We start from the raw sequence: 23,107 nt of genomic DNA on the forward strand, positions 1-23,107 counted from the left end.
AAAAAAAAAAAAATTGGGGGCACCGCTTTTTGGCGCCCCCAAATCGTGGCACCCTAGGCAACTGCCTAGTTTGCCTTAATAGTAGCACCGGCCCTGACAATGGTCCCTTCTGGCCTTAAAATCTATGGAAGGAAAAATGTAGTCAATGAACCTACATTAATTTACACCAGCTGAGGACCTGTTCCTTTGTGGTTTATTAAAATGGTGAATTATTTTGTTACAATTTTTGTAGGTGCGTCACAAACTAATGAACACTTCCCAGATAGAGGAAGACATACAAAGCTCCATCAGTTTGTCAGTCATTTATAAAATTCAAACAATAAAATCGTAAGTATTGGAATCAATTTGTCCTTTTGAATTTTGATTTCTGACAGTAAATATGTAAAGCCAGATCCTAGCTCCTGCTCTGGTGGCACAAAGCAGCTTGTAAAGCCAGCTTAGCTGATCACTAGAGGAATCTTCTCACCTAAAGGAATTCTAGAAATCTGGGTGGCATGGAGAAGCCATGATGGATCCAATGCCACCCCTCTCCCAGCACCTAGCACAAGGGAAAGAGGTGAAATGGTCCATTGGGACAATGTGCCATTGTGTGAAAATTATTCTGAGGCCCCAGAACTGAGGTAATTTAAAGATGTCTTAAAGTCATAATTGCATAAATGTAGCTGAGTACAGATAACTGTACATAAATCTTAAATGAGGAGAGAGAGAGAATTGTGGAAGTCACATCTTAACTATAGGGGGCAAGTCATAAAGGGAGAAATCATCACCTATAGATTTTAATAATTTTAAAACAAAGAACAAAACACAGGCATCTAGACGTTGCTTTCTCTTAGCAACTGCCAAACACAACTGAGCCCATGGTCCCAAAAAGTTAACCACATAATTTTCCCTACTTCTCAACCAAAGAGCCATTCATTTAAGGGCAAATTCTCTTCTTATGTTGATAGAGGTAATTCTGGAATAACTTTTGCTCATGTAAATAAGAGCAGAATTGAGCACTCTTTTCTTTGAGCCCCTTTTCATTGCCCATATGTTCAGTTTCATCCTCCATCTCTAACATTTCTCTCACTCTGAAGTTTTCTTTTTGTTTGGGATTCAAAACATTTTTCAGATTCCATTTAAATCCAGATTATTCAAGATATCCAAGCGTATGCTGTTCATGTGGATATTTTCTTATATGGAGTCTTGTTTCTTGGGAATCCTTAGCTATTTCTTGCCACGTTGCTACGTTTACTTTCATTTTGAATAATTCTGTTACAATAAGCAGCAGTACATTCCACTTAAATGATGAGGTAGAAACATTACTGTGATTAGGGTTCATACAATACATCTACAGAGCAAAAAAAAAAAAACAACAACCAAAAACCAAAACCCACAGAAGTGAGCCTCAGAGCCTGGGTCAACTGACTTGAGCCCACAAGGCTTGCACTGTCGGACTAAATTTATCAGTGTAGACATTCAGGCTTGAGCTAAAGCTTGGACTCTGAGACCAAGTGAGGAGGGAAGGTCTCAGAGCCAAGGCCAAAGCCCCAGAGCCTGAAAGTCTACACTGATATTTTTAGCCTCATACTGTGAGCCACACAAGCCCGAGTTACTCTGACTCGCTGCCTCGGGAGTTTTTTTGCAGTGTAAGTGTACCCAGAGTGTTATAGAAGAATATTTGAAATATTTATTTTTCTGATTAAATAATCATTAGTATTTAATATAATTGGCAGACAATTGGATACAAATGAGTTTCCAGGAGAAGCCGCCACAAGTCTGAATACTGTGTTTGAACTTTTGAAACAGTATGACGAGGATTCTTCAATTTCAGTTCTTGATGAAAAGTAAGTTTTATTGGTCATAGTCCTCTGAAAGCTCACGATGAGCCTGATTCTGCTCCCATTGAAGTCCATAGCAGAATTTCTATTGATCTTTGTGAAAGCAGTTATTCTTAATCATTGTTTGCAATAGCACCTAGATGTTCAAATGAGGGATCAAGGTCCAATTTTGCTAGATTAAACAGCCCTGTAGTATCAAATATCTTTTCCCTGTGTAGGTACTTATAGACCATGATTAAATCTCCTTTTAACCTTGTGTTTGATAAACTGAATAGATTGAGCTATTTAGTCTCTCAATTTAATACAATTTTCCAGACCTAAACCATTCCAGCTCTTTTCTGAACCCTCCCTAATTTTTCCAACATGCTTTCTGAAGTGCAGACACCACACTGGACCCAGTATTCCAGCAGTGGTCTCACCAATGTTGTATACAAAGGTAATATCTTCTTTTTACTCTTCGTGCTTGATATTCTCCTATTAATCCATCCAAGTACTATCTTAGCTACGTTAGCCATAATTTGCACTGGAATTTCATGTTCATTCAATTATCTTTCAGTCCTCCTTAGGGTCACAGCTTTCTAGAATGCTGCAGTCCCCTTCCTGTAAGCATAACCTACATTTTTTGTTCCAAGATATATGACCTTACGTTTGGCTGTAGTAAAATGCATGACATTTGATTGCACCATGTTTGCCAACTGACCTGGATCGCTCAGTATCAATGATTTGACCTCATTATTTGCCACCTTGCCTGTCTTTGTGTTATCTGCAAGCTTTATCAGCAATTATTTTATATTTTCTTCCAGATCAGTGAAGATGATGATAAGGAATAGTGTTGGGCTAAGAACCAGTCTCTGCAGGATCCCATTAAAACACCCTCACTGGTTGATAATTTCCCATAGACAGTTTCATTTTAGTATTGATCAGTTAGCTTGCTTTGAATTAATTTACTGTTTGCTTATGTATAGTGCTAGTATTAAATCTCAATGACTTGCAGTATTAATTCAGATACCTTAGAGAAATCCAAGTGAGATTTATCACCTTAATCAAGGAATTATATCAAGATAATTGTATGAGACAAATGATCTTTTAATGATTTTAATTTTTGCAGAATTCCTTTGCTTCTAGAATTGGCTCGTCTTTCTTTGAAGTTAAATTGTATCCAACTTGCATTTGATTGCATACATGATTTGAAGAGAGCTGGGATTAAAGTAAGTGTTAGGATTACACTAGTCTAATACTTTATTGTAACTATGCTTCAAAACAATTCTGTATGCATTGAGGCCTATTCTCACATTGAGGTACTGATGTAATTAGCCCTCATTAATATGAATAGGAGTTACTTGCATAAATTTTCTATCCCTAAATTAGAGAAAAGATGAAGAAAAAGAGTTTAACTCACAATAGTTAAAAGAATAGTTTTGTTAAATAAAATGTTAAATACAGATTCTTGTCCATATTTTGAAACTGTCTCCTGTGGGAGAAACTCCTCCAAAACTCCTCATATGGGAGATATCTCTCTCTCAGAATGATGTCTGCAGTTTTAGAAAAGATTTAAGCAGTCCACCTTTGGAAGATTCTGTCAGCCATCTATATGTAAGCTATAAAAGCAGTGATATTTTACTTAATATTCACGTCACTCTTTTTGAATAAAATATTGTGTAATCAATCTCAGTATACAGCAGGTGGATTCCAGCCCTGCTGAGAGGGAAGTGGGGCATTCATCTGTGCCAAGGTTAGGCTGTTGGTTAGGGTTAAGGTATGGGGCAGTTCAAGAGGGGCTTACCAAAGACATACCTCAGGTTATTCACTCTTTTTGGTACTGGGAGGTCATAGGGTTATTCCTTCAATGAACGCACAAGTCTGTATAGGCTGTGAAACCAGCTGCTCTTGCTATCCCCTCCCATTGCTGAATTTGAGGGGTTGAGTCCTGCTCCTTCCCCAAGCCTCTTCTCCTGACATTTTATTGTTTTAATTATTATTATTCTGTAGTAATTAAATTATGGTGGCAAACGAAGTGTATACCTAGGGGATTGGAGCGGAGTATAGTGAGTATTGTGTGCCTGTCCTGCATGCTGTTACTATAACTGTTGGCTTGGGTGGGTGTTTGTCCCTGTCCACACTCACCTCCAGACTGGCTGAAGGGGCCTCTGGTGTTTATTCTTTCTGTCCCTTTATTGTCTACCACTGCACATAGGGAGCCCTAAAGTTCTCAGACATTATAGTGCAGAAGATCTGCTGTTCCTGTGGGGCAAGAGGGGGGATTTACAGATTCAAAAACTATGTCCCTCTCCCCAAAGTGTGTGTATAGGGGCACATGTCACAACCAATATTATTAAGGTTGCCTGGTGATTGCCATTATAAACCCCTGTTTTCAGTTGCTTGTAACTTTACCAAACTTTAACCGTTGAGGCTGAAATTTTCCATGTTAGTGGTCTACCTCAGGCTGATTGTTTTTTGGTGTTGTGTTTTGTTTTGTTTTTGATGTTTTTTAATTTCAACCAAAATGGTTTGGCCATTTCCAAGAATGAGGGTAGGGAAAAATAAAGTTTGCAAAGCTCTTGCACCCCTCCTCCCCCATGCTTTGGAATAGCGTCTTGAAATTTGGCAACAGGGGGTGCTGTCAGTGATGTGTCTTTTTACTGCCCCAAGAAAATCTGCCAAAATTTGGCCAAATCATGATTCACCCAAAGACTTTGAAAAATCGTGGTTCATCCAAAATCGCCAAAGATTCCATCCTCACTGAGCATGCTTGAGCTTCTCACAGCTCCTAGTGCTGACTAAACTGTGCATGCACCATCCCCTACAGAGTGACTGAGCATGCTCCTGCCCTTCATAGCTCCAGCATGTGAGCAGGTTGTAGCATGCACCATCCACACAGAGCGACTGAGTATACTGCAGCCCAGGGATATGGGGCAAACCTGCACTTTCCTTGTACTGGCTACTCTGGGCCAGGATGGGTCTGAGCACTAGATCTGAGAGCAAAGAGCCTGATCATCTATGCTTTCGGTGAGACACTTGCTGTCACTCAGGCAGTGTGGAAGAAAGCGTCTGATTTAAATGCAGTGGGGGCCAAGTGTCGGACCTAGGGCATTGTGGGGATGGACTGGGGGAGTATATTGGGAACAGGAGCCTAGTGTATAAAGACTGATCCTGGTTGTGCAAGGAGACTGGGAGCTGGGGAGTAAAGTGTGCTTGGTGGAGGGGGGCAATGAGCTAGTGGGCACTCGGGGGAAAACTGAGATCAGACGAAAGTTTGTTGAATCAGAAATTTCTGCAAAGCATTTTATTTTTGATGAATCAGTATTTTCTGTTGAAATTCTGTTTTGTCAGAAAATTCCTGATCTGCTGTACTATTGAGAGACCTATTGGAATAATTTTTCATATAGATTTTAATTTTGCACCTTTCCGAAGCAAACATCTGCATCAAATATCAACAATAGCATTGGAGCCCATCCAGCATGTAAAATCAGATAATTTTGTCCAGTACCAGCTCAGAAGCATTCAACCATCATTCTTGACTCTTTTGTCTTACACTTGAGAATTGTATGTTTTAGACGTAATAGAACAGGGTTATCAGTTAACAGGTTTAATTTAAACTGTCAGAGTAAAATCACAAAGCTAGGAAAATAAAACCAAATACCAGTACTCCTAAGATGTAAACTAATGGAAAAAGAATTAAATGTACCTGTCCTTTTCAATCAACACAAAATCTTTGGTGTTTCCGTTTGCCCTTTCTACTATACTTAGCAAACATAATGGGTTGAATTCTCCTAGCTGCCAAATCCTCTTTGTGAACCTTAAATAACTGGAGATGGCCACTTGAGAATTCTCTCTATACTAGCATGTCCATCTCCTGTGCCAGCTTCTCCCAAAGTCTGCAATTTATATGAATGGGGGTGTGGGGAGAGGGGGCGGGGATAATGTTTACTCCAGTGGCTCCAATCCTTCATTTCAGCGGGACAGCATGGGACTTCACTAGCACATCTGTTTGCAAGATTGGGGTCTAAATCACTATACTTGTAATTAATTTTACAAATATATTTTATATATTTATATTTTATAGGAGCCTGGGAAACTGATTGAAATAGAATGCCTGGAATGTGAATATGAAGTCCAGAAACTTGGCACTAAAATTGCAACCTATACTAAAGGTGTTGTTGAGGTATGTTCTTTAATTAGAACTAATTTGTATGAAGGTGAACATTAACTTTCTGTTAAATTTGCCAAAACTTGCACATTAACTGTGTCTCAATCTCAGGCAACTTTGTAAAAAAAAAAAAAAAAAAAAAAAAACCCAGATCATTTTCAGTTTTTTCCATTAATTTTAATATATTATCTTTCTAATGGGCCTGAAAAAGAGAACATTGGGTGAAATAAATAGAATCCTCTGTTCTGCCATGATATCTATAATTCGGTATAACAGGGCCATATCATATTGTTCCACAAGAACGAACCAAATTGTCTGGTTATACCAAAAGAACGATAGGAGACATTTGATATGGTTTTAATCATGCTGCAGCTCTATTAGATGTCTTGGACTACCTGGCAGATAAAAGTGTACAGTGGAGGTAACCCCATGTTTATAGAATAACTTCCCAGGGGGCTTCCACCAACCACCCTCTCTTTTTCCATCCAGGTCCCCTAGCCAACCCATTGCTGGCACCTTACCATCCACCCCCCCTTGTAGGAGGGTTAAGGTGGGCTATAAGAAAGGGGGTTTGGCTCCCTGCTGTACCATTCATCAGAACTCCAACTCCTCTCCATTCCCATTCCATTCATTTGACCAACATCTCCTTTTAAAGTCTTTTACCAAACCATTTATCTGGTCACCGTACACCTTCCCTAAGGAATACCTGCACTGGACATCTGCCCCACACTTACATAATGAGTTGTGACATATAGCCTAACTCCCTTCATGCCACACGTCAACAAAGCTCTCCCCGAAGCCACTGTGGGGAAGGCAAGAAAACCCCAACTTCACCTAGGCCAATTTGGTAATAAGAAAAAAATTCCTTCCCAGACCCCCTAAAAAGGGTCTGCTAGCGCAGTGCCTATAACAAGTCTAGACCAAACCTGGTACTTCACCACCTAAAGGGGAAGAAGGGTGGGTGCTGCCTCCATTTGCTCCATGTAAAAGGGGGCTTCACCACACAGGCTGTGCCTTTTAAGCCCTTATGTCCATCTGGTTCCCAGGAGATGAGTTAGTGTCACCATACTGGCCCCTTGTCCCCTTCTGCAGCAGTTTGACCTCTCCCTCGCCTCCCTTAAAGCACTGTTCCCTTCATTTGGCCAGCCAGCCAAATTCTCCCCTGCTTAAAGGCATGCAGTCACTGGCAAAAAGGGGACAAAGGAATGCTGTGTCATACTCATATTTTTCATCATATCTAGGGAAACTATTTGCATACACATTGTGATGGGTTTGGTCACAGAGACCCCCTTGGGACTGTGGCCTGACGTGCTGGAATTACCTCTTAGCCCATTTTCCCTGTCAGCTCGGGACTCCAGAACCCTGCCTTTTTGAGCCAGACACACTAGTCTGCTGCCACACAGACCCAGGTCTGGTCCACGCCCCCAAAGCTGCAGACTTTAATCAAAAACTGATCAGCAAGTCACCTATCTCCAGCACCCAGACATCCACTTCCCAATGGGATCCAAACCCCAAATAAACCAGTTTTACTCTGTATAAAGCTTATACAGGGTAAACTCATAAATTGTCCGCCCTCTATAACACTGATAGAGAGATATGCACAGCTGTTTGCTCCCCCCAGGTATTAATCACTTACTCTGGGTTAATTAATAAACAAAAGTGATTTTATTAAGTATAAAAAGTAGGATTTAAGTGGTTTCAAGTAATAACAGACAGAACAAAGTAAGTTACTAAGCAAAATAAAACAAAACATGCAAGTCTAAGCCTAATACATTTAAGAAACTGAATACAAGTAAATCTCACCCTCAGAGATGTTCCAATAAACTTCTTTCACAGACTAGACTCCTTGTTAATCTGGGTCCAATCCTTTCCCCGGTACAGTTCTTGTTAGTTCCAGCTCAGATGGTAACTAGGAGTTTTCTCATGACTGCAGCCCCCTTTGTTCTGTTCCACCCCCTTTTATAGCTTTGGCACAAGGCGGGAATCTTTTGTCTCTCTGGATCCCCACCCCTCCTTCTAAATGGAAAAGCACCAGGTTTAAGATGGATTCCAGTTCAGGTGACATGATCACATGTCACTGTAAGACCCCCAAGCCTCCATTTTTTCCGGCCTGACTCACAGGAATACAGGAAGACTTATAAGTAAACAGAGCCATTTACAACCAATTGTTCTAGTTAATGGGAGCCATCAAGATCCTAAGGCACCATTAATGGCCCATACTTTGCATAGTTACAATAGGACCTCAGAGTAATACTTCATATTTCTAGTTTTAGATACAAGAATGTTACATTTATACAAATAGGATGAACACACTCAGTAGATCATAAGCTTTGTAATGATACCTTACAAGAGACCTTTTGCATAAACCATATTCCAGTTACATTATATTCACACTCATAAGCATATTTCCATAAGCACATGGAGTGCAAGTCACACACATTAAGAGTCAGATTTTGCAAATACATGCATGAAGGAGTAACTTTATTCCCATAGGTAATCACTTTGAGTTCAATGAGACTATACACGTGAGTAAAGTTGCTTCTGAATAGAAATGTTCAGAAGTTTGGAACCTAAAATATCAGTCACTTATTTCAATTATTGAATAATTAGAAAAGACATATCAGTGCTATTATCGTTTGAATAAATACAATAGAAATTTAGATATATTTAAGAAGTATCCACAAAACAACTAAATTTCTTTTTAGTTTTTACTGTGTTAAAACTGAACTGAAAGCTAAGAACTTGTGAATTTCTGCGGCAGAGCCCTATTTATGTAGGCTGGGATTTTCAAAGAGCTCTGTGTTGGCTTCCCATTGAAGTCAATGGGAGTTTTACCATTGATTCGAATGGAACGGAGTTAAGCCAACACTGATTCCTTTGGAAAATCCCACTTATAATGTTTCTTCTCTTCCTTCTACCCCATATTAGCACCTCAGCAGCTGATGAATCTACTAAATCCTCAGAATTCACAAATAATCCACAATCGTGGATTTCTGTTATCATAGGCAATAGGGATAGACAGACAGGCGCCTGGCTGGGTGTGGCAGTAGCTGTAGCATTATAGAGTACCTAAAATGACATTCTTTAGCAGTCAAAATGAGACTTAAAAAAAAAAGAATTCATGTACTGTGCATGAAATACGGGGTACACTTGAGGTCCGTGAAAGTTTCATAAATCAGAAACTACAGAGGCTGTTTTCTGTTGGAAAGAACCTAAAATTGCAGTTTTACAGTAATATTTAGCAAATCATTTGTATTATATGTATATATAATCAATCTGAAGTAAATTTTTATTTACAGACTCAGCTGAAAGTGATAAGAAGACTTGAACAAGCTTTGCAACATGCAGTTCGACTGGGAGACCCCAATGTTATTCAGGTGGTTTGTGCTACACAGTGGAATCTTTGCCTGCCACTGCTACAACACAATTTACATCAACATGTACGAAAACCATTAATATCTGTTGCTGATATCTTAGAAAAGATTGACAGGTAAGTTACTATGATATGTATGTTGTTATTTGTTACTTTCAAAAATAGTGTTAATTTGAAAGCAAATGTAAAGACCAAAAGGTAATTATAGGCATCAGTAAAAGATGGTTAAAAATAATATTTAAACAGGACACCTAAATAATATTGCATTCCTAGGGTAGCCTTCCCTTATTTAGATGTCAAACATCTTTGAAAACTTTCCCAACAGATTATAATAAAGGAAACTATCTGGATAATCTGTATCTCACCCTATCTACCACTAAAATGCAGCCTTCTCTCGAATGAAATATCACAAATGATTAATGGCATACAGAAACACTACAGTGTAGGACAGGAAGTGAGAAATAATGTATCCAATCGAAATTATATTGTGTCATCATAATGTGATGAAATATGTTGGAATATGGCCTGGATTCTGACATGAACATCCCTGCATTTGGGAAAAATACTGCACAATATATAGTAAGTCTTTGTTTGATTGCACATGTCCATTCCACCATAGGGGTTTGTGCACCCAGCTCACTATTGTTGAAGACTTTCTTCCCTCTGTGGCACCTGTCAGGGTGGAGTAAGCACACATTGCTGCCTTGTGCTACTATGCATGGGTAGAACAGGTGGAGTGGCCCTGAACCCACCCATCAATTCCTTCTTACCACTCATGGCGGTTGTTAGAGGTTCTTCGCCTTTGCAAGTCCTTCCCTCTTTCTTGTACATAGTATCTGTGTATTATAATTCTAGAGTAGAATTCAAACCAGAGTCTGAAGATTTTTCATAGTTTTAAAGTTAGATTTAGAGTTAATTTTTAGTTTTTGATAGTTTGGATTCTGTGGTTCCTGCCTGGATATTGGGACTGTGTTGCGAAGCGCGACTTACCCCTGCGGCGCCTCCTGCTGGTACCTTCTGGAAATTAGCTTGCCAGCCCCGGAGCGCCCTCTGCAGGTCGAAGTCTCGCCACTCGCTGCTTCTGGGCCCCATGTCCCTCCCGTACCTGGTGTCCCAAGGCAGTACACCTACTCTCAGGGTCTCCCCACCCAGGGGAACCCCCACCCACTATCCCCACCTCGCTTCAATATATGGCTACTGCCAGCCCCCATCTAGCCCCCGCTCACTGGGGCGGACTGCAGTCTAATTGCCACTCATCACAGCCAAGGAGGGGTTTGGACCTGCTGCCTCTGCCTAGCCTTGGGCTGTCCCCTGTAACCCCAGTAACCAGTGTTTGGCCTTATACTAGGCCGCAGCCTGAGGGTTTCCAGGCTGTTTGCTCCCCAGCTCCCTTGGCCTTCCCCCAGACCTGCTCCACTCTAGGTATTTTCTCTAGCTCCCCAGCAGCCAGGCCCGTCCCTCTCTACAGGCAGAGAGAGACTGTCTCTCAGCCTCTGGCCCTCAGCCCTCTTATAGGGCCTGATTGGGGCATGGCCCCCAGCTGAGGCTGCTTTCCCCAATCAGCCCCGCTTTTCCTTCCCTGCCACAGCACTTACCCTGGGCTGCTTTAAGCCTTTTAAGGCAGGAGCGGGTGACCACCCCACTACAGACTGGTACCAGGGTCATGCCTTAGTCTCCAGATTGCAAGTCTTGTTGCTCTTGCAGCAAATCAGTGCTTGTGAGTGACCTCATGCCAACTGTCTGAAGTGCCTGGGGGATATTTTTCAGAGTTTTAAGCCCTGTTCCAAGAAAGACAGGGCTGCCAGACTCAAGTTTCACTTAATGGAGTCAGTGTGCTGACCACCATTGGAGCCTTCCTGCATCTATTAGGCATACTCTCCTGGTTTGTCTGAGTCAAGAAACAAGTCCTTCATCACCAGTACCAAAGAAGAAATGCTGTAAGACTACTAAGGATTTGGTACCAGAGAGTTCAAGATCCTAACCACAGATGTTGGATGCAGGCAAAGGCATGGAGCTGCACTCAAACAAGAGGCGCTCCTCGGGACAGTCCTGGAGTCCAGGCATGTTGTTATCCTGAGAGCCTAGGACGGGCTATCAAGACTGACACCTGAAGTGTTTGCCTCATCATTGTCAGCCCAACTTTTGGTACTACAGGAACACGAGTCTTTCCTGGTGCCATCTACTCCTGAGGCATATGCTGCAGGTGGGAAGTTGATAGACTTGTGAGTACCGGTTTCCCTGGCTGCTCCAGACTCCCACCTGGTACTGGTTTCTAAAATACCGAAGTCTACTGCTCCTATTCCAGCTCTGGCTCGCCATGTAGTACCATCAGAGTCTTCGGTTAACGTGCCTTTCAGATTGGTACCAACTAGAGGGAAACCGATTATGATTTCACTGGCAGTTCCATCTCCAGGCTCTGGCTGTAGCTCCTTGACAGGATTTGCCCCTTCTTGGTAAGAGGAAGCAGACTCTTCATCTGATTCTGAGTTTGGCTCTTACATGTCACAACCCAGGTATGTACAGCAGTCCCCAGTGAATGCCTACCCATCCTGGTTCCACCCAGAGCATCAATATTGTCCACCACACAAGCATGAATGACTTGAGCATAATTGGGTCCCAATGTCATATCAGTGGCTTTTCTGGAACCCTTGGGGTTTTCCTCTGCAATCAAGGTCATCCCTGCATCCTTCACACTCTGCATCTTAGACTAGGCATCAGGAGCATCTGCACCAGGGACACCATCTGTGTACCTCTGGTATTGGACCCAGTACTGTACACAAGGAAATTCCTTCTCAGGATCTTCCCTCAGAGGAGTCAGAGGAGGCTATACCTCAACAGCCTTTGCCTTCGCTTCCTCGCCAGATGAGGCGGTAGTAGCAGAGTCTGTTTTTCTCCCATCTGATGACTACAGAGCTTATCAGGAGTTGTTGAAGAGGATGGCTGCGGATCTTGATATCCAGCTGGAGGAGGTCCAGGAAAAGTCACACACGCTTGTGGACATTTTGACCTTGGAGGGTCCCTCTACAGTAGCTCTCCCTATTAATGAGATTTTTCTTGAACCCAATAGGGAGCTTTGACAGACCCCATCTTCCCTTCTCGCTACAGCTAAAATGGTGGAGAGGAGATACTGTATGCCCTCATGTGGGTTTGATCATGTGTATAACCACCCCCCTCCGGGCATCCTGGTTGTCATGGCTGCTAATGAGAAAGAGAGACAGGCACCAGGTATCAATTCCAAAAGGGAAAGAGGCAAACACATTGGACCTATTTCGAAGGAAGCTTTATTCCACAGGAGGTTTACAGCTTAGATTTGCGAACCAGCAGGCTCTGCTGTGTTGTTACGATTTTAGTCTGTGGGGTAATATTTTAAAGTTTAGACAGGCTGCCTGACAAAATGAAACAAGAATTCCCTGTGATAGTGGATGAGGGTGAATTAGTTGCCAGAAAGGTTCTATAGCCCTGTCTAGATGCAGCTGAGTCTGCAGCATAGGCCATGACTTCTGCCATCACTGTGCTGCAGTGTTCATGACTGCAGGTGTCCGGTCTCCCTCCAAGGTGCAGAAAACTATTCAAGACTTCCCATTTGAGAGTCCTTCACTCTTTTCAGAGAAAATGGACTGTAGGTCCATAGCTTCAAGGATTCAAGAGTGATGCTTAAGTCTCTCGGTATCTACACACCAGTGACAAAAAGAAATCAATTTTGCCCACAGCAGCTCCACCAATATCTGTCTTTTATGTCTTGTATCCAAGACCTGTCCAGAAAGAGGGGCAGAAATCACAAGAGGAATCCACCACTTCCCTCCTCTTCTGCAGCGGTCAGTTCATCTAGACGAACTGGCTCTTCTAAACAAGTCAACAAGCATGTTAGTCGAGGACAGCCTCCTAGTCCCTCTCCCTTCTCTCTATTTGCCAACCTCTTAAGCGATTGGGCCCACGTTAACATAGATCAGTGCGTCGTAAGCACGGTGGAAGTGTGATACGCTCTTTAGTTTGTTTCCCTTGTTTCCACTTCTCTTCCCCGTCCCTCTTCAGGAACCACTCTCACAACTTCTTCTACTGCAGGGGGTGCAATCTCTCCATCATGTAGGAGCCATTGAGGAAGTTCCCACATTGCTCAGTGGAAGTGGTTTAGTTCCCATTCCATCCTTATTCTGAAACCAAAAGGGGGGCTTAGACCCTAATTAGATCTAAGAGAGCTAAACAAATTCCTGAAGAAAATACAATTCTGGATGGTCATTCTGGCTTCAATTATTCCTTCCCTTTACCCCGGGATTGGTATGCTACCCTTGGTTTAAAAGACACACACTTCCACATGGCGGCCCATCAGAGCCATTCGAGGTTCCTCAGGTTTGTAGTGAGCAGATCTCACTACCAATTCATAGTGCTACTCTTTGGCCTGTCAGCAGCTCCGCGTTTTCATGAAATGCATGGCACTAGGAAGGTTCCTATAAAAGTCAGGAGTCCATGTGTTCCATTACCTGGATGACTGGCTGGTGAGAGACTGGTCCAAGTCTCAGGTACCATTCAGTGTATCCATTATCCAGACCAACTTCAATGCACTGGGGCTGCTAGTCAACTTCTACAAATTGATTCTGAATACTGTACAGAATATAGAATTCATTAGAGCAGTCCTGGACTCAACGAAAGCCAACACCTTCCTTCCGCATTTAAGATTCTAGGTTACTGCTCTAGACCTAAAGGCAGAGTGTGAAACTGCCTCAACCTCCTATGGCACATGGTAGTGTGCTCTTATGTAGTACAGCACGCCAGGCTAACATCTCAGAAAACGTAAGGGGTGGCTAGTGTCAGTTTATTCACTGGTTTGTCATAATTTAAACATGGTGGCTCATATACCAGTACACATTTTATACTACCTGGATTCCTTACAAGTTTGTGTGAGATTCCCCTTTGCTCCACTCCACTTTAGTTACAGACACTTCAGTTCTGGATTGAGTAGCTCATATTGGATTCCCACAAACATAAGGTCTTTGATTGGCACAAGACTTGAAAATGCTTATAAATATCAGGGAATTGAGGGCTATCCATCTAGCTTGTTTGGCCTTCCTTCCGCACATCGAAGGAAGGAATCTGCTGGTACTAATAGACAATATGGCAGCCATGTTTTATGTAAACAGCCCAGGAGGAAGTTGGTCCACTCGATTGTGCCAAGAGGTGAGTGCTCCCATCCATTATGTCTTGGACTATTTTTTGTTCCTGAAACAAGTGTTGGCTTTTAGTTCCATCATGTGTCATCTAGTGGCTATCTTGGCTGTCTGTCCTTCTATGGGTAACCTCTCTATTTTTTCCAGCCCAATGTCTGCAGGTGTTTAAAGAGTCTCAACAGGTTTTGCTCACAGGTAGAGGACCTTATGCCCCTGTGGGACTTATACCTATACTAGCAAAACTGATCCCTTTTGAGCTGCTGGCATCCTGATTGCTGTTGTCAATGAAAGTGGCCTTTTTGATAGCCATTACTTCAGCAAAGAGAGTTGGGAAGTTATTGGCTCTGATATCTGAACTTCCTTCCACTGTTGTCTATAAAGACAAAGTTTACTTTCACCCTTACCTGAAGTTCTTTTCTAAGGTGGTTTCCAATATTCATATTTCTCAAGCAATTTTCTTACCTAATTTCTTTCCAAAGCCTCATAACCATAAAGATGAGGAAAAGCTCTACACTTCAGACGTTAGAAGAGCTCTGGCATTTTATGTTGATCAAGCTAAGTAATTTAGCTCAACCTTGCAGCTGTTTTTATTGAGTTGCAGTCAGGACAAAGGGCAGTCCTGTATCCTCCCAAAGAAACTCGTCTTGGATTTCTGCTTGCTCCAACTTGTTTATACTACCAACTGGCTAATGTGACTCCCCCAAGTAGAATATTACCCCATGCAACCAGATCTCATGCAGCTTCTGCAGCCTTTCTCGCTCATGTGCCCATCTTGGACATCTGCAAGGCGGCAACTTGGTCATCAGGCCATACGTTTGCCTCTCACTGTGCCATCTCTCAGCAAACCAAGGACGATGCCAGATTTAGTTGTGTGGTTCTCCAATCTTTGTTCTAGTAGACACCAAGCTCAACCCCTGTTTGACTGCTTGTGATTCATCTGCAATAGAATGGACATGTGTAATCACTTGAATAAAAACAGTTAAACCTTCTTGTAAGTTGTTCTCTGAAATGTGCTGTATGTGTGCGAGCCACCGTATATTCCATGACACCATCTTTCCCCACTTTATCAAAGTCTATCTGGTAAGAAGGAACTGAGGAGCATCGGGGGGGGGGGGGGTCACTCTGCTCTTTATACCTAAGCAGAGTAGCATGAGGTAGCAAAGTGCTCATTGTATCCCAACAAGTATTGCTGAAGGAAGAAAGTCTTTGACAACTGTGTGCTGGGCTCACGCACACCTATAGTGAAATGGACATATGCAACACATCTTGAACAACAGTTATATAAAGGTTAGTAACTGTTTCTTCCAAGAGGTCAGAGCTTGACTATTACATCTCAGACAAAAGACAGCACTTCCTGCAGCCTAGTGTCCTCTAACATCACACTGGGGCATTGATTCATTAGTTAAAAGGAGGGGTGCCATGTATTGTATTGCCAGCACCGTTTTTTGTAGTAGTTGTGACATTGTCCTTAGAGGTTTCTTGTCCCATCCCTGATTCAGGAAGGTGCTTAATGACATGCTTAACTTTAAGTAACTGTGTAGTCACATAGAGTATGTTTACATGGCACTTTTGAAAATATGGCCATGTCATTTAGGTGCATAAATAGGAACTACTGAAAATCTGGCTCTTTTTGAACAACTCTAGCAGTGATACAGAAGAAGCAACTCAACTGCAAGATTATACCGTTCTTTCTTGGTGTTGGCTCCTCAGGGCTAAGGAAAGCAAAATGTAGTAAATGGTTATGTTAGTTATTTCAGTATGATGATGTGACACAGAAAACATGCAAGGAACCGATAAGTTGAGTGAAGGGGTCTTTTTACATACATTATTCATTTTTCAGCCACATTTTTTATAATTTTAATTCTAGACAGCTTTGTCTCTTACTGTTTTAAGAGTTTACCTATAAAATTGTCCAATTTCCTAGCTTGTTAATTTTGCTCCGTTGCCAAGTTCATATGGAAATTGCTCATATTGAAGAAGATGAAGATAGAATAGAGGCTGCCATGGAACATTTTCAGAAGGCTATATATCTAGATAACAATGGGCAATACCAGGAACATCTGAAAATGGCTTTTCATCGTCTTCATTTATGCACTATGTTGTACAAGTCACCTGAGCGCCTAGAGGATCAAGCAATTATGATGATTGAACAGGTAATAATAAAGAACAATTTCATTTGTAGAAATATAAAGTTCACTTATTAAACTTCTCCAAAAGAAATATTTTTTTATAATTCTATTTTAAGAGTTGTGTATATTCAAATCCAAGAGTTCTAAGATAATTAAGTTTTGGCCTTTTGAGTAAATTCTTGCAAAGTTATTTAATAAATAACTGTTAATGTTAATCTTTACTGACAATATATAAAGGAGAGGGCAGCAGTTCTTATGCATCCAGATGGTAATATCATCCATACACCCATGTAGGGAGAGACTGCATTAGCAGGGCTTATGGGGAAAATATACTTGTGTATCGGCATACTGATAATATTCCATCCATGTTTACACTAAGAAGACTCATGTACAATAAAGGAGATAGAATGGCACATTAAGGAATGCTGCATTTCAAATCCCTCTGTGTTGACATACAATTGTCAATATTGGTGGACTGCTGTATTTTAGGTATAATTTGAACCACTATAGCACAGTTTGAGGACTCCAGCAACTTCTCTGATACCATCTCAGATAATTCAGCTGCGATAGTCCCCAAATAATCTGGTGTTTTAGGCACCAACAAAACCATATGTTTTGGATCACAGTACAGAACCATTTCTGTAGTCACTGCTGTTGACTATCTAGAATATTTCTTCATCCATTTTTATATTTAACATTTTGTTTCTCTCTAGAGTTTGTAAGTAGTCTGTTCATTAGTAACTAAAGAATCAGAAAAAAACCCATAAAGCCTTAATAATGTTAAAATCCATTTTATCCTTATGAATTGGATAGTGCAAGTGTTTTGCACTTTTACAGTGTTTTCTGTTTACACTTCTCAAAGTACTTTACAAATGAGTCCATGTCAGTTTCCACAGAAACACATGAAAGGATTATACCCCAAATTTAAAATGACTTTATTTTGTATAAAAGAATATTAAGCTTCTTCCCCATTTGTTCTGCAAAAGTGGAGTTCAGTAGCTTACGGTTGGGTCTCTACATAGTTGTCAACTTTTAAAATTGTATTTCAAGGGTCAGTTGTCTAAATAAATTGAAGGCCTGTACCTTTAGAACCTAGCCCCTAGACGTTTTGTGTGGATTCTGGTGAATTTTAGCACTTATATTCTGTTTTACATAGATCAGCTGCTTAACCACCACAACCTCATGTGGGCCAGGTAATTATTTCCTCAGTTTTACAATTGGAGAAATGAAGACACAGAGAAGTTAAGTAACCTACCTAAAGCCACAAGTGAGAGTCAATGTTAAAGTTGTGGATAGAAGACAGGAGTATATTGCTTCATCCGTTAGCCTGTGTTGCTTCTCATTTTACTGAGCTGCCACTGACGGGGATCACGGATCATAGTAGCTTGCTCAGCTGCAGGTTGGCTGGGAGGAAACTTGCAGCAGCCTTTGAACCATCAACCTTGGAGGCATTGCTTCTTGCAACTACAAACGAATTTGGGGTCTTCACAGAAATTCAGAGATTCTTGGCCATGGTTGTCATAGAACCTAGAAGTCAGTGCTGGGCAGCTACAGTTGGGCTATGAATGTGATCTTTAGGACAAGTCAGTGACAAGCTTCCAATTCTAGTAACCAGTTTATATAGAGTTACAATTTCAAGGCTAGCTTCACAAGGAAGAAGCCTAGAAACATACTTTGTAGAGAAAAGATGAAAGCTGAGAGTTTCCTTTCGATCTGAAGGTCCAAATCAACGTGGGATGGATACATAGATGTAGGCTTTAAAGACCACAAAGATCACTTGTATATGTTGCTACTGGTCCATTAATGTACGGATGTGCACACTCCATACACTAATGGACTTCCCACATGTGGAACAGAAGCTGAAAATAATAATTTAATATTAAAATGCGAGGATTTCTGGCTGAAATTATACAAGTTTCCTGAAGGACCATATTGTCCTAAACATCTGCTCTCCCCTGGCATGCCATGGCTCTCAGATTCCTGCAGACCACCAACCTGCATCATTTGCATGAAGGGACTTCCTTAGGCTGCATCCTTAGACCTGTTTTTGGAATAACTAATTTGCATTTGCTCCGCAAGGTGCTGTGAAATGGACAACTGATGCTTTTTTGGTTGATATGTTGCATATAAATTCTCAATTATATTTGGTCATAACCAAACTGTTTTGTAGTTTTCTTTAAGTGAACAATTTTATTTTTGAGAATATATCATAGTGATAGTTCATACATTAAAAATTAAATATAAAATTCAGCCATGAATGTGAGCAACATTAAAATGTACCTACCTGCATATGCTCTAAGTTACCCTCAAAATGTTCATGTCAAGGACCAAGGTTTCAGAGTAAGTCTAACCAATAATAACATTGTAGAACAGTACATAAGTGTTTCTGGATTGTAATGCAATTCCTGTGGTAAATAAGCCTGTGACCAATGTTGTGGCTTATTTAATGGGTGAGATTTACAAACACCAATTTAATGAAAATGTACTTATTTTTAATACAATTGTGAATGTACCCATAACAGTTAGCCCTTCTCTTTATGTAGGCTAAAAAAGGGAAGCAGAAAGATAGTGTGAGGAAAAAGCGGTCTCTTTTGGTCAATGCAGGTCTTGCACTAGCTCCTGATGCATTTCAAATAGTCCTTGACAGTGAAAATGAAGCTAAAGGTAAGGTATGTTTGATGTGATTAAAACAGTCAAAAATTTGTCTGTTACTGATTCTTTACCCAGCCTGAAAGATAATTTGACCACTGGGGCCAATTATAATGTTTAGAAGACTATATGTCTTTGGGTGAAATCATTGCCATAGTGGAAAAATTCCCATTGTCTTCAGTAGGGTCAGCATGTTTTTGGAGGAAACCCTGTGCACATAACTGTATGATGCTATAAACTTAGGCTCTCGACAAAAATATGATGTCTTGTATAATTTTATTTTAACACTTGTAATTGCAGAAGCTATTCCTAGTCATACATGGTAACTATTGAATGCTGTTTCAAGTTACTGTTTGACTCAATAATATTCTGTGGCATTGAAATACATATGTTCTTTATTACTTTCAGATTGTTGCCTCTCAATTTTGAGTGCTCTCTTATTTCTTTATTATGCAAAGAACTAAATATGAATTCACAGTTTGTCATCTAAAACACAGACCCCAGGATTTGAGCTCATTGCTTGTACATTATACCATGGACATTTTATCTCATGAAAGGCTACCCAGTCTTTCGTTAAACAATATCCATATGGAGATAGATTGTCCATACTATTCCAGCTGCTTTGTGCCACGCTAGCAGTACAAAGCACCTATAATATCAGTTTAAGCAGCCTTCTGTGGATTCCCCTCCTTTGCCACAGTGTAGAGATCATGTCCAAGGGAGAGGGAGCATAGCTAGGGAGTCTTTATGCCCTGGTGATCCCTGGCTGCTGGAGCAGGTGACTGGGACAATATTGGGCCCACACACACAATCCTATAGTAAACTCATTTCAGCCAAACCAGAATGTCCACCCCAGATTATTTTTATATGAAAAATAGAATTAATCTTTGAGTCAGTAATGACACAGAAGTAAGAGTGCCACCTACATATTCACTACTTCCACTTCCTGTAGCACCTCAGTTTCCCTCAAGCTCTCATCTTGTACTGACTATGCTTGGATTTACTTAATTTATGATACATGTTGAGATGATAGTCCAAAGTATTGTATCTTTAGTGTTTGGAAAACAGTCATACAGAGTATTAAACACCAAGAAATAATGTAAACCCATATAATACAATATCATTGCCATAATGTGTTGAGGCATTTTTTGAAGTGGGTGAGGGCTATCTTGTTCAAATAGCTTCTTTCACTTTATTTTAGATCATTAACTCTTGTAGGGGAAATGCAGAGGCTTGATCTGAGCTCTTGGCAGGTTAAAAGCTTTTCGATTAACATTTAATAAACTATTTGTATAAATAAGACATGAGCTTTAATTGAAGTAAATTCTACCTGCCATTGAACTGCAGCATGCATGCACCGTGAAAGGCACAAGTCATCTTAGATTTCCAGCGAATATATTTGTTTGAATTTTGGGTTTACTTGAGAATTGTAAATTTGTATCCAGAATCTCACAAAATAAGTCACTCTTTTACTTACATATTCATATGCTAGCCTTCAAATGTAGATAATCTGAATGATTAAGATCATTTTACAAAATATCAGCGTAGGCGGATTGACTTTAAAATAAAATTTTGCAAGATGTTGTTTCTTAAAGGTTTACTTTTGCGCTTAACACTCAACAGAACAATGAGACTAACTTTTTGATAACAAATAACTAAACTAAATAATTGTAAAAGAAATTAACAAATTATCTTTGTTTACAGAATGAGAGTATTCACACAACTGTGCTTTCATCAGCATTTTATGAACATTTTGTTCTCTTTTCAATGTGTGTATTTACTTGTTAGTAATTTTAATGGGATTTGTACTCACACAGCCAGAAAAGATTGTACTACTTGCCTACAGTTTACAAATTCTGCTTACATGATATTAGTGTAATTATTGCCGGTTAATCTACAGTTACCACAGTAATGGGGACCATATAATTCATTGGATAAATTATACTGAAAGACTATTTATAAAGACATTAAGGGTATATCCCCTTTCCTTTTTCGTTTAATTTAACGCTAATGCTTAATCTGTTTGTTTTTTAAATGTCAGAAATGTTTATGCTTATGCATTTCTTGCAGTTACTTGGCAAGCTGCTCAAGGATCAAATTAAAGCTTATTCAGTCTGGGTTATGTCAGCAATGATAGTTCGACTCAAGTCAATGTCTTGCCTCATCAGATTTCCAGGACAGCCACATATTATACAAAGCATTTCTGCCTTGTCATTATACTGTAGAAATAATCTCTGATGTGTTTATATCGCTAAAGCTATTTTTCTCCTAGGGGTCCAACTCATCCCTTCCTTGTGTCTTGTCTCTAGCTCTCTCAGTTCATTTCTCTGTCTAATATTTTTGTGCCTAAAAAGAGTTCTACCTTTAACACCTCCTCTCTACAAAAAACTAATATTTTGGTGTTTGCAAACTGAACCTTCAATATCTATCAAAATACCCAGGGTTAGTGTTAATTTTTTTATAGATTATGCAAGTCATTGTGGGTTATGGGTTAGAAACACAGGTTACATGTTATTTGTAGTTCCCAAAAGTGAAGATCTGTAGGTGATGCTTAATTTTAAAATGTAATGGGCATTTGACTTTTTTCAGTTACTCAGTGACCAGATACTCAACACAATTAATATTAACAACAAGGGGGAAGGAATGCAAGCCAAAATAGGGAAAGAACAGGTTAAAGACTATTTAGATGATAAGATGGATGTATTCAAGTCAGCAAGGCCTGATGAATTAGGGTACTTAAGGAACTAGCTGAAGCAAATCTTGGAACCATTAGCAATTATCTTTGAGAACTACTGGAGAACAGGTGAGGTCCCAGAGGACTAGAGAAGGGAAGACATAGTATTTGTCTTTAAAAAGGGAACAAAGAGCAGCAGAGGAATTATAGACCAGCCAGCTTAACTTCAATACCTAAAATATACTGGAATTCATTATTAAACAGTTTGTAAGCACCTAGAGGATAATAAGGTGATAAGGAATAACCAGCATAGGTTTCTCAAAAGCAAATTCTACCAAACCAACCTGAATTTCTTCTTTGAAAGGGCTACTGGCCTACTGGATAGGGGAAAGCACTTGACATGATATCTTGATTTTAGAAAGGCTTTTGACACACTCCTGCATGACATTCTCATAAAAAAAATAGGGAAATCTAGTCTAGATGAAATGACTAGAAAGGCACAACTCATTGAAAACTGTACTCAAAGAGTAGTTATCAATAGTTCATTGTCAAACTGGGCAGGCATATCTAATTTTGCTCTGCAGGGTCAATCCTGGGTCCAGTACTATGCAATGTTTTCATTAATGACTTGGATAATGGAGTTGAGAGTATCCTTAGAAAATCTGCAGATGACACCAAACTAGGAAGGGTTGCAAGCACTTTGGAGGACAGGATTGGAATTCAAAAAAATCTGGACAAATTGGAGGATTGGTCCAAATTCAACAAGATGAATTTCATAAAGACAAGTGCAAAGTACTTCACTAAGGAAGGAAAAATCAAATGCAGAACTACAAAATGGGAAATGACTGGCTAGGAGGTATTACTGCTGAAAATGATCTGGGGGTTTTAGTGGCTCATAAATTGAATATGAGTCATCAATGTGATGCAGTTGGGGAAAAGGCTAATTTCATTCTGGGGTGTATTAACAGCAGTGTTATACGTAAGCCATATGTGGCAATTGTCCAGCTCTGTTCAGCAGTGGTGAGGCCTCAGTTAGGGTACTGTGTCCATTTTTGGGTGCCATGCGAGTGCAGAGGAGAATGTCACAGTGTTCTCTATTCATCACTGGGGTGCCTCCTTGTGGCTACTTCTGGGAAATAGCTCCACCCAGTTT

At 40.4% G+C, this 23,107-nt stretch overlaps 1 protein-coding gene across 5 annotated transcripts in view; it reads left to right on the forward strand.

The window, feature by feature from the left end:
* Window positions 1-237: 237 nt before the first annotated feature.
* CFAP46 (cilia and flagella associated protein 46) overlaps window positions 238-23,107 on the forward strand; it is a 155,642-nt gene continuing 132,772 nt past the window's right edge. For 4 of the 5 annotated variants that reach the window (XM_034776106.1, XM_034776108.1, XM_034776109.1 and 1 more), the window contains exons 1-8: window positions 238-327; window positions 1,716-1,826; window positions 2,197-2,256; window positions 2,929-3,028; window positions 5,884-5,982; window positions 9,267-9,457; window positions 16,427-16,655; window positions 19,175-19,295. In XM_034776106.1, coding sequence (XP_034631997.1) covers window positions 248-327; window positions 1,716-1,826; window positions 2,197-2,256; window positions 2,929-3,028; window positions 5,884-5,982; window positions 9,267-9,457; window positions 16,427-16,655; window positions 19,175-19,295 — 991 coding nt within the window. In that variant the 5' untranslated portion in view covers window positions 238-247. The remainder of the gene's footprint in view (window positions 328-1,715; window positions 1,827-2,196; window positions 2,257-2,928; window positions 3,029-5,883; window positions 5,983-9,266; window positions 9,458-16,426; window positions 16,656-19,174; window positions 19,296-23,107) is intronic. The other variant, XM_034776107.1, reaches the window with a different exon arrangement.

The sequence above is a fragment of the Trachemys scripta genome, chromosome 7 (assembly GCF_013100865.1).
Source record: "Trachemys scripta elegans isolate TJP31775 chromosome 7, CAS_Tse_1.0, whole genome shotgun sequence".
NCBI classification, from domain to species: Eukaryota; Metazoa; Chordata; order Testudines; family Emydidae; genus Trachemys; species Trachemys scripta.